The following is a 12,717-nucleotide window of genomic DNA, read 5'->3' as shown; positions in this document are numbered from 1 at the left end:
CTTGTAGGGATGCTCAGGCTGGCACAGTGAATGGTTCCGAATGCACACCTCTCAAGGAGCCTCTGCAGTTAGGTGGTCTTTGGAACTGGAGGCGTCCTGAGGGTAGTTCTGCAGCCCTGGGCCCTTGTTGCCCAAGGTTTTCGGTGCGCTCTGCCCCCTCCACCCATCCGCACCAGCTCGGTTCCTGCAGGGCTTAACCCAAGCCAGACCGTCCCTGGGGAACGAGTGCCACACTGGGCCCAAGGTTGTAACTGTGTCCTTAGAGGAGAACTGGGTGGAGGGGACATGATTGGCTTTTTTTTTTTTAATTGAAAGGGAAGATGGTCCAGAAATCATTTTATCCTAGTCGGCGTTGGGGGGGGGGGGGGTGGCGGCGAAGTTGTGTGTGTGTGTGTGTGCGTGCACGTGTGTGCGCGGTGTGTATGTATACAGCTGATTGACCTTTCCGGTTGTACTTAATCAGATGTTTAAATGTTAACTTAAAATGTGCTCATTCAACTGCCTGCTCACTTATTCACGGAGAACAAAAACCAGACTGGCATTCAGTTCACGGCAAATCATTTTCTAGTGCGTTCATCTGTGTCCGTGCAATTAAAATTTGACTACACATTTTGCAGTCTGAGGGATTAAAATAAAGTAGATACTTCACAGTGAAGATCTGTTGTGATGTTTGTTCCCGCTGCCAGAGAGATGTGGATTCGGGGGAGGTGTCAGCTTGGTCCTGGGCATTGTTCTGAAGTGGAAATACACATACTGACCCTTGAAAACAGGAATCGTGGACTGATTTAGACACTTGATATTTTTCTTATTTGTCCACCTGATGAGCTTTTAGTTACAATGAAATTGTTGATTTTTTTCTAATGAGAAATTTTAACCTTCACAGACCAAACTTACTTGCTCTTTTCCCCTCGGACACGGCGGTGAGCGCAGGGGCGTAACGTGTATCTCAGTTGCTAAACAGAACGCTGCCCATTTAGGAGCATAAGAGCTGCCACCGGACGGCTGCTGCTGCTGAATCATTTAACTCTAACGTTTTCTTCAGTGAGGGTGAGGATTCCGTGCCATATGTCCTCTGCTCCTAAGAATGTAGGAAGTACTCCTCTGCCTCTGCAGCCCATCCCCCCTGCACTTGAGGCTCCTGGGCTCCCTGCTGCCAGCTAGAAACAGAGGAGGCGTGGCAGCCTGTGCTCTGCTTAACCCTGAGGTCTGTTTTGTCATTTTCATGGCTAATTCAGGAGGTACTTACCTTATAATTATCCCTGTCTCAAGTTTAGGAACTGTTCCAACACTCTCTTTTTTAAAGATGTAGGAACATCTGAGGAAATTTTGGGCAAACAGAATAGCTTGAACCTGTATGTTTTACTCCTGGGATTCCTCATCCACGTGTCTTGTAAAGATGCAGCGCTCAAGAGCCTGGGGCTGAAGGAAGCTATCCAGGCTGAGTCTAGATGACCAGTAATATAATCATCAGGTTTTCCTGCGGTTTTTGTTTTTTTAACATTTTTATTTTTCTGCATTTTGATATGTGCATTTGAATGAAATCAAAGCTCTGGGGGACTGTCTTCCTTTCGGGTATAAATTAGTAAGCTCAGAAACAGCCTTCCTATGATTTAGGGTTGAAATTGCTGTTTAAGAACAAACTCCAGAGTTTTACTGAATCACTTTGCTGTACAGCAGGAACTAAAACACAACATTGTAAATCAACTATACAGCAATAAAAGCTTAAGAAAAAAACTTTATTTTTAGGACAGTTTTAGATTTACAGAAAGACTGAGAGGATAGTACACAGAGTTCTCGTATGTCCTCCACACAGTTTTTCCTATTATTAATATTTTACAAGGATGGTACACTTGTCACATTTAATAAACTGATACACGTCAAAAAAAAAAACAGTTTTCCTGACAGTCATGCACTCCGCCATGGATTTTTCCTTACGTTTCCCTGAACTGTGTGATGATGTAATTTCCTGGGGTGTGAGGCAGGAGGGCCCAGACAGCTCAGCAGTGGTTGGACATCTTTGTTTTAAACGCTCTGGTTCTTTCCCAGGGTGTGTAGGGTTGAGGGCGGTGCCCGGTTTAAAATAAGATTTCTCCCTGCTCGGGATGGTAGAAATGAAGTGACTTTAATGGGAGTGTTGGTGGGCCCGTTTCCTGTCCCCCGTCCCCTGTCATTAGGAGCGGAGGAGAAAGGACGGTCGTGGTCTCTGAGCCACCCTCAGGCATGCTGTAAAGGTCCAGTCTCCTACTTACATGTGCACGAGCAGTGGGCGTGCCTTGTGAGACCCAGGCCTAGGGGGACCGCCGGTCCGCTCTGCCGCCTGGTGGCCGTGTGCACGCGTGCCTCGGTCTGTCCGGGTACCGGGGCTGAGAACACCTTTCCCGGCCTTCCCTTCGTCCCGTTACTCCCAGGGCTCGCGTTCGCTCTAGGGTCTTGCATACCACCAACCCAGCTGGTAGCTAGATGCAGAGATGAGAAAGAGGTGTGAAAGAAAGCAGTGACTTTGGGGTGTCCTCTGACCGAGGAGATAACAGGTGCCCCCCGGAAGGTAAAACGGCTGCACAGAGCGCACGTGGGGTGCCCGTGCGGGTGTGCAGCCCGGGAGGCTGTGACGGCTCAGGAGGGGGTTCCCTGCAGGCAGGGGGTTTGAGGGGCTTTGTGTTGGGCTGCACCACGCACTGCTGGCCGCGTGCATGGAAGGGGTGCGAGGGTCGGTGACGGGGGGCTCTGGGAAGCCAGCCAGGGGAGCCCTGGAGGCAGGCGGCGACAAGCTTCGGAAGTGCGAGCAGGTCTGCGCCCTGCGGGCGGCTGGCACCCCCTGTCCGGTCCCACCGGATGTAAAAGCTGGATTGATACAGCAGGCCATCCAGGGGCCCTTGACATGTGTCATGAATAATTCACTTGACTTTTTTTTTTTTTTGGATAGAGATACATATGAAAAGGATGCAGTGATTGATACAAAATCTGATGTATATAAATTTCAGGGATGTTTAAAATTTTGTAATTCTTGGCGTTCCTGTGTGCCTGTCTGCAGATCTCATAGGTAAGGAAATCAGCTACCCCACTTTTCAAGGGTCTGTATGTGCCGTGTGTCGTTATGAAACTGTATGTCATTTTGGTGACACAGCCCAGCCAAGTAGGTGGAGTCATGCTGGTGTGCGGACAGAGTCTCGGTAGCACGTGCAGGGTCTCACATCGGGCAGCAGTGGGGAGGACGGCCTGGGCTCTGCTCCATTTGACACCAGCGCTCATGTTCTTCCCACTATCTGTCCGAGGATGGCTTTTACGTGTTTCAGCGTAAAGAAGTGTGGCCTCTCCCAGGTGAAACTTTTCAGCTTACCCCCGTGTCGGTAGACATAACAAGGTGTGCAGACCTCTCCCCCTTCTGACCCTCCCCCGTGCGCTGTGGCCTTGAGCACGAGCCTTGGATAGTCTAGCTTTTAACCTCCTTGTTAATATCGTTCAGAACTACCTCTCTTGCCTTGCTAGTGGTCCCTGGCTGCTAAGGCTGCGGTACCTTCTTGTCTTGACGAGGGATAGCAGTAGCACGCTTCCTGGTCCCGGCAGGGCCGGCAGGACGCCCAGGTCACTCACAGCGTGGGCCTCCATAGGCCGCAAGCTCTAGCGCGGTCTTGGCCTTAGCTTCTTTGATGTGATTGAGATACAGTCTTTTTTTTTTTTTTTTTTTTTTTTTGCGGTACGCGGGCCTCTCACTGCTGCGGCCTCTCCCGCCGCGGAGCACAGGCTCCGGACGCGCAGGCTCAGCGGCCATGGCTCACGGGCCCAGCCGCTCCGCGGCATGTGGGATCCTCCCGGACCGGGGCACGAACCCGTGTCCCCTGCATCGGCAGGCGGACTCCCAACCATTGCGCCACCAGGGAAGCCTGAGATACAGTCTTTTTAAAGGAATCAACCTTACTTGTTTTTTGTTTTAAAAACTTGGTAACCTTTGTTGTACCTTTGTTGTACCTTTGACCACCTCGCTTCTGGTTATAGTTCAAATATGTAGCTTCATAATGTGAAACAAAACTCACTTTAAAGGAAAAGGATATATTCTTTCTCACAGTACAGCGCAAAATATGCGTCTGTGGAGGGTGGGGGGGAGGTGGAGGGTGCGTCTCCTCTTTCAGCGCTTCAAAGATCGTGTTAAAATAGACCGTAAGTTGTTAGCCAATCCCCATGCTGCTGAGCAAGGAAATTAAAACCTGGTTTTCGGTGAATTGTAAGTCTGCCCTGAAGCCGATTATACCCTGAGTGAGCCTCTAAGGAGGTGCTAGAGAATGTGACCAAGATGTAGGAGCTCTGCCTGACTTCTTCCGGTTGAGCCTGGGTTGTGTTTACACACTCTGGGCAAGATGATCCTTTAGGTTGTGAACAGTCATTCTCCCAAATGACTTAGAGGATGCTTTTGGGTTTCGATACATTGTTTACATTTGAGACTAAAAAAAAAAAAAAAAAAAAAGTCTTTTTCATGGAAAACTGCATTGCAGTTGGCTGGTCAGTGTTCTTGTCTGCTGGGCTACAGTGGTTTTATGACTTTGCCTTCAAATAACATCTATTTTTAAAAAAGGATGTCCTTTCTAGAAAAGGCCTATTGTTCTGAAAAATCCTGCTTCCTGGTTAAAGCAATCTGTTCCTGTTTGTATCCAGGACTAGAGAATTGCGGGGGGTGGGGGGAATAGCTTATATTTTTTGAGGGCCCTTTAAAATAGTAATAGTCGAATGGGTTTTATTTGTCCTGGGCGGTGCGGTGGGGAGGTTTGCAGGTTGTTTGCACATCATGGTTTCTGGACAGAAATGACACAGTTGGATGCTTTAGGTGAGGTACTGCTGCAGCATTTTTTTTCCTCTAGTCAAGTTTGTTGAAACATAACTTCACTCTGAATGTCTCATTTGTGTAGAGAGAAAAAAAAAAAAAAGAACCCAAGAGTGTAAGTCCCTGAAGGGCACGCATTTCCCTGTTCCCCTTACGAGGAAGCTTGCTCTGAGATGCTGCCCATGTGGCAGATACCGGCTTGGTTTGAGCAGCAGGACTCCTCAGCACCCACCCTTGTGCCTTTTTGTTCCCTTGCTGGGTGAAGGCCGTTCCTTACCAACTCCTAGGTTATTTTAACAAAGGCCGACCACGAAGGGGAGATGAGGGTTGAAACCTCCACGTGGAAAGTGGAGGAAGCGTGAGGGGCGAGCTCGGAGGGGTCAGGCAGCTCCTGGCAGAGCCTCTGTCCCCGGGTCTCCTTCCTCGCGCCCCCGGTGTATTTCATTTCTGAAACCTCCTACCACCTAGAGATTTGTTTGGACTGTGGAAATGCAGATGCCGACCGACAGGTCCCCGGGGAAGGTGCGGCAAAGCCCTATGGATCACTCACGTTTGTGTTCACATCATCTCCCTTTAGCTTCTAGACCAAGGCAGGGCGTCCAGAGTGACGGCGTGATGCGAGGTCGCTGGACACCTGGGGAGAGGGTAGCAAAAAATTGATAAGATGATTCAAAAGGCCATATTTGCCTATTTCAAAATACCGCCCAATCCACCTTGCCCCTAGGAAAGAAGAAAACGTGTGTTCCTTTTTGCCTTTCAGTGTCGTTCACGTCACCTGCAGTCCCTCATCACTGGTAAACCTGCTATTTGGCCACCAGGCTCTGTGTTGCAGGGAAGTGTGGCTACAGGGCCGGCCTTCCTTTAGTTTGCAATCTCCCCGGCTCATCTCTGCTCAGTTGTCTTTCATCCCTTGGAGTCCGAGAACAGAGATTTTCCCATGCCTTTTTCCTAAGCTTTCCTACTTACCCAGACCTGTGCTGGTCCCAAGTGAAACATTGCATGGACTTGTTTGTTGCCTGCTGTCTAGATGTCAGTTTTCTTACTGTTCCTTCTGTTAGTTACAAAGACGAGATCTCAGGTTGAGGTGGAATATATTTGTAAAGTCGTCTAATTCCAGCTAGATGAACCAGCCTTCAGCGTGAAGGCTTCGTGTTAGAATAATGACGTCCGCGCCTCGAGTTTCCAGGCTCCTCGTGGCATAGACCAGGTAAAAGTTTCCTTTGAGATGACTTCTTCTAAGAGTAATAGAGAAACTCTGGACGTAATTGTTGAGTTCACTGAAGAAGCTCATGGTCTGGCCACACATCTAAGATACGCGGCACAGTCGCACCAGATTCTTTGGTTCTGTGTTGCTTGACAGACACATGTTTAAACTTACTCTGCCCCCAAACATCAGGATTCTGTGCGGTGCAGGTGTTTTATGCAGCTACACACAGACAGAAGGACAAACTGCATTTTAAATTCGCTCCTGCAGTAATGGTGTAACGCACACGCTCAGTGCACGTTACAGGCCCTGAAACAGCTTCCTGACCTGTCACTTATGTCAGCGCCTTACTGGTAAGGGGCACGCAGTGGTCCTGCACGTTTTTATGAACTGATAAACAGTCGTATCGAATCTGCAGGTTTTAGTTACGCATATTGTCTTAAGATGAAGGAATAATGGTAGTAGTTATTGTTCATGGATAGATTCTGTGTAATCACGCAGGTTATGCATTCATACTCAAAGTTGCTAAGTTTATGGATGCAATGCTGACACTCGTAATGGGCGTGACATCATAACTTATCCAGGAAGGTGCCCTCGTCCAACTAGGAAACCCCATAGTGTTAAAGAGCGACAGGTGAATGAAGTGCCACAGCATCAAGGGACGTGCTTTTTTACTTGGCTTCTGCTTTGCTGGTTTGAAGGAGGAGACATTCGGTTACGTCCAGGCCTGTTGTCTTTGAAGGGTTAGGGCTGTTCTTTTCCTCCACGCTGACTCGAATCTTCCAAATTCTTGTTCCTTTCAGGTTTCTTTCAGACTTCTCCCTTCCCCAGCTTTCGAAAACCCCTATTTCTTTCTACTCCTTTCCTAAATAGACATTTTTGGTCAGTGTAAATATTATATATGCCCGATGAAGGTTAGTGAACATAAGAGTCTTGTGTGTTTGCTTAGATGGAAGTACTGTGGGCCTTGGGCAGCTTGTAAGGGGCTGATTGATATTTCAGTGAAAAAAGTGTAAGACTTTCGTGTTAGATTCAGATTATAAGCTCTTCAGAAATGGGAGGGTGGCCTTCTGTACTATGTAAGGACTGCAAGTAGCACATATTTGTAATACCTAAAAGAGAATGTGAACCTTAGCGTTATTCAGAAGGACTTTCTGTTATAAGTATTAAAGAAAACTCATTGATTAGGACATTTTTGTTGGCTTTCCCTACCTGCAAATAGAATATTAAGACTGGGATACGACTGCGTCTAAAGAAGGGATTTTTTTTAGCTTTAGGAATGCACTCTGGTAACTGGATGGCGGGGAAGGTTTCGTTTTAGCTTTCTTATTTGTATTGCATTTTTAGGTCTAGACTTAGATTTCAATCTATAAATAGCTTTTAAAAGACTTATGGGAAATAACAAAACTACAGATGAATAAAATTAAAGTCCATCAGTTTATTTGAAAGTTGACCGTTAGAGGGCGACACTTTAAACTTCTAGTATTAATAAATTTTAAATTGGGACAATTGAGAATTATAAATGAGGTATTTTTTTCCTCTTAACACATCATAATATTGTTTTAAGGTGTACAATATTATATTTTAGGCTGAAAACCTTCTTGGAATCCTCTTAGAAAGGTTTTGAATTCCTTACCTAGTTATTCTGTGAGCCACTGTCCCTTCCCTGTGCCCTTGATACATGAAATCTAAGTGCACAGATAGTTTGAATTGTTCTCAAAGGTATCCCTAAGGTTGCAGAAATTTTTTCTTAACCAAAGGAGAAGATTAAATTTAACCAAAGTAGTGCAAGATTTGTACACTGAGAAGTAGAGAACATAGTTGAAAGGAATTAAGGACCACCTAATTCAATGGAAAAACATCCCATGTCCTAGATTGGGAGACTTGATACTGTTATGGCTGTACCACCTGAACTGATCATCAGATTCAGTGCAATCCTTATTAAAACCCCAGCTGGCTTTTCTGCAGAGATGTACAAGCTGATTCTAAAATTCAAGTGTGAACGCAGGGCACCCAGAAAAGTAGAATAAGGTTGGAACACTCACAGTTTCTGATTTCACACTTGCTCCAAAGCTGCATAAGTGAGACAGTGGTCGTGGAACGAGGATGGACATACAGACCAGTGGAATAGATCTGAGTCCAGAAGTGAACACTGGCATTTATGGTCAGTTGATTTCCAGCAAGGGCACCAGTACAGTTCACTGGGGAAACAATAGTATTTTTAACAAAGGGTGATGGGATAACTGGATATCTGCACGCAAAAGAGTGAACTTGGACCCTTACCTTACTGAATATGAAAGTAACTAAAAATGGATTGTAGACTTAAACGTAAGAGCTAAAGCTGTGCAAGAAGAAGCTCTTAGAAGCAAATATATTAATGAATTGTGACCTTGGATTAGATCATGGTTTCTTAAATGTGACACTAAAAGCATACGCAGAAAAGAAAAAATAGGTAAACTGGACTTCATCAAAATTAAAAACTTTGCGCTTCAAAGGGCACCATCCAAGTGAAATGACTGACCACAGAAAGGGAGAAAATATTTACTGATAATGTACCTGATAAGGGTCTTCAATCCAGAGTACGTAAAGAATTCTTAAAATGCAATAATAAAGACACATAACCCAATTAAAAAATGAACAGCAACTGACAAAGGATTAATCTCCAAAATATACAAGCATCTCATGCAGCTCAATATCAGAAAAACAAACAACCCAATCCAAAAACGGGCAGAAGACCTAAACATACGTTTCTCCAAAGAAGATATACAGATGGCCAACAGACACGTGAAAAAATGCTCAACATCACTAACCATTAGAGAAATGCAAATCAAAACTACAGTGAGGTATCACCTCACACCGGTCAGAATGGCCATCATTCAAAAGTCTACAAACAGTAAATGCTGGAGAGGGTGTGGAGAAAAGGGAACCCTCTTGCACTTTTGGTGGGAATGTAAATTGGTGCAGCCACTGTGGAGAACAGTATGGAGGTTCCTTAAAAAACTAAAAATAGGACTACCACATGACCCAGCAATCCCACTACTGGGCATATACCCGGAGAAAACCATAATTCAAAAAGGGACATGTACCATAGCGTTCATTGCAGCCCTATTTACAATAGCCAGGACATGGAAGCAACATAAGTGTCCATCGATGGATGAATGGATAAATAAGATGTGGCACATGTATACAATGGAATATTACTCAGCCATAAAAAGAAATGAAATTGAGTTATTTGTGGTGAGGTGGATGGACCTAGAGTCTGTTATACAGAGTGCAGTAAGTCAGAAGGAGAAAAACAAATACCGTATGCTAACACATATATATGGAATCTAAAAAAAAAAAAGATTCTGAAGAACCTAGGGGCAGGACAGGAATAAAGACACAGACCTACTAGAGAATGGACTTGAGGACACGGGGAGGGGGAAGGGTAAGCTGGGACGAAGTGAGAGAGTGGCATGGACATATATACAGTACCAAATGTAAAATAGCTAGCTAGTGGGAAGCAGCTGCATAGCACAGGGAGATCAGCTCGGTGCTTTGTGACCACCTAGAGGGGTGGGATAGGGAGGGTGTAGGGAGACGCAAGAGGGACGGGATATGGGGATATATGTATACATACAGCTGATTCACTTTGTTATACAGCAGAAACTAACACAACATTGTAAAGCAATTATACTCCAATAAAGATGTTAAGAAAAGAAAGAATAAATAACCCCTGGGGGAAAAGAAAAGTGAACAAAGAATTGAATAGGTATTTACCCAAAGATGTACGAATGGCCAATAAGCACATGAAAAATGGTCAGCACCCTTGGTCATTAGTGAAATGCAAATCAACACCTTCAGACACACCTGGGAAGGCTAAAATAAAAAAGACAGACGTTAGTGTTGACAAGGATGTATGTGGAGAAATTAGAGTCCTTAGACCTTGCCGATAGGATTATAAATGATGTAGCCACTTAGGTAAACAATTCGGCGGTTCCTTGAAAAGCTAAACACAGAGTTACCATATGAATGAGCAGTTCTACTCGCAGGTATACACATACCCATGAGGACTGAAGACGGGTGTGCAAACAAAAACGTATGCATGAGAATTCACAAGAGCATTATTCGTACCGGCCGTAAAGTAGGAAGAACCCAAATGTCCATCAGTGGATGAGCGGATAGACAAACTGTGGCATCTCTCTATAACGGAGTACTATTGGGTGATACAAAGGAACGTATCGTTACCTGCTGCAGCCTAGATGAACCCTGAAGCTATTAGGCCAAGGGAAAGAAGGCAGTCACAGAAGGTCGTGTGTTTCCCTTGTGAGATTCCATTTGCACGAAATGTCCAGAATAGGCAAATCCATAGACACAGAGCAGATTAACAGTTGCCAGGAGCTGGGGGAAGGGAGGATGGGGAGTGAATGCTAAAGGGTGCGGGGTTGTCTTTTGGGTGGTAAAAATGTTCAGGAATTATGGTGGTGATCGACAAACACAAACCACGGAATTATTCACCACTGATAAATCAGTTCTGGCAAGTCCGGCAGCCCTGGGCCCACTCACAGCGGCTCATCTCTAGGAGGAGGGGGCAGCCCGGGTGGAGCCAGGGGCCAGGGAGGGTCCTGCCCACTTCCTGGATTTGGGTCCTGTGCACAGTGCGGCTGTGGCCCCCTGCAAGAAAAAAAGAAGAGAAAATGATGTGTGAATTATATCTCAGTAGAGCTATTATTTTAAAAGGGTAATTTTACAAAGTTCTTAAAATACATTTGTTTTACATTTTGGCTAAGATTTGGGGGAGGAGTAAATGTAGATTTGTATTCTTGAGATCAGAAACTGCTAGATATTCACTGGAGTCTTTCTTTTTAAGTTTGTTTTTTTTAATATTTGGCTGCATTGGGTCTTTGTTCCAGCTCGTGGACTTTCTCCAGTCGTGGCGGGCGGGGACTACTCTTCCTTGCGGTGCGCGGGCTTCTCATTGCGGTGGCTTCTCTTGTTTCGGAGCACAGGCTCTAGGCGCGTGGGCTTCAGTAGTTGTGGCACTCGGGCTTGGTAGTTGTGGCTCGTGGGTTCTAGAGCGCCGGCTCAGTAGTTGTGGCGCACGGGCTTCGTTGCTCCGCGGCATGTGGGACCTTCCCGGACCAGGGCTTGAACCCATGTCCTCTGCATTGGCAGGCAGATTCTTAACCACTGCGCCACCAGGGATGCCCCCTCATTGGAGTCTTAAAATACTAACTTTTGTACATCCAAAACTTATATAATATTGTACATCAACTATTCCTTAATTAAAAAAAATACTAATTCCCTGCTGGCTTGCATATAAATGAATATAAACAGGATTTTGAATTTTTACCTGTTCTAAACGTTCATGAGTAACTCTGAATCTTTTTTCTATGTATTGTAATATGATCTGGAAAAGCAAGGCATGTCTCTTTTTCTAAAAGAGAATATTTAAATTTAAATATTTCTGCATATGAGAAATGTCTTGGTAAGAGTAGAAAACAATTGAATTTGTGCTCATTTGTAAGTGTAGGCATGAAATAACATGCATTAATTTTATATTGACTAAGAAAATCATCTAATGATGGAATTGGTAAATATTTATACTTGAAAATTAAAACTTTACATTTGATATTTTGATGTAAAAGCTGGGAAATAGGTGATAACAATTTATGAGGAATTTATTTTTGTAAATTTGAGCCGATTTCGTTTGTATTTTAATGGCCTTTCTGTGTATCCCAAAGGCAGTTGTGGTGCATGACATTTTGTGCAGCCCAGCATTTCTCTGAATAATGTGATTTTTGATGTCTAAGAAACTTGTATTTAAAAAAAAGCTATTTTGAATTTGGTCTGTTAATATAATGCCTTATTTTAGAAGCCTCCTTTCCCGACAAGTTTAATAATTTCTGTCCTTCTTTTCAAACAGGATCTGGAAATAGTGTATTCCTATTTACATGGTATGGAAGCCTTATCCAACCTGAGGGAGCATCAGCTTAGGTAAGTCATTTTAATATGAATAACAGTAGCACGCTTGGATTTTATGTGATTATTTATTATTGTGAGAAGTAGGATTAAAGATGACTTACTTGTGAAAACTCTGCCTCATCTGGCCTTGTAAGTTTTACATCCATATAATGATTTCCGACGTTTCTGCCGGAGTGATCACCTCTCTGCTTCCCGTCCCTCTCCCTGCCCTCCCCACCTGAAGTAATAAACACCACTTGGTGAATACACCGAAGGAGCATTATTTGCCATCCTGGCAAATAAAAACCTACTTCCTAGCACTCAGCTACATAAGAAGCCAGAATGTGTTTAACTGTTCCAAGAATGATTCAGTTCACTGTTTTAGTGTGTTCTAGGTCTTTATATATAACATATTTATTGCATTAAGTTGACTGCCCTTTTCTGGGAAATTCAGTTTATACCATAGTTGTTTTTTATATAGTCCATTCATATAAAAATCTTACCACTTCTCTTGTACAGTGATACAGCAACCTTATTTATGGTTATCTGGGCTTACATTAAAAGATCAGAAACATCTTGTATAATCCAGTGATTAACTGGAATAGAAAATAAAGGACCTTAGGAAGATGCATTACAGATAAACGCCAACTAGGACGTTATGGGAAAGTTTTGTTGTCTCCAGCTACTTTTGATACCAGCAGTTTTTAATTATGAAAGGAATACGTTTTCTGTGTATTTCCCCTTTACTCTTTAAACA

General features: G+C 44.3%; 1 protein-coding gene across 1 annotated transcript in view; it reads left to right on the top strand.

The window, feature by feature from the left end:
• The window catches only part of RAPGEF2 (Rap guanine nucleotide exchange factor 2), a 248,200-nt gene that overhangs the window by 68,739 nt on the left and 166,744 nt on the right, over nt 1–12,717 (top strand). Inside the window, 1 exon segment of the mRNA XM_032631799.1 lies at nt 11,923–11,993. Coding sequence (XP_032487690.1) covers nt 11,923–11,993 — 71 coding nt within the window.

Source organism: Phocoena sinus, chromosome 5 (genome assembly GCF_008692025.1).
Source record: "Phocoena sinus isolate mPhoSin1 chromosome 5, mPhoSin1.pri, whole genome shotgun sequence".
NCBI lineage: Eukaryota > Metazoa > Chordata > Mammalia > Artiodactyla > Phocoenidae > Phocoena > Phocoena sinus.
Note: the sequence above shows the minus strand (reverse complement) of the source record. Positions and strands in the feature narration are given on the sequence as shown.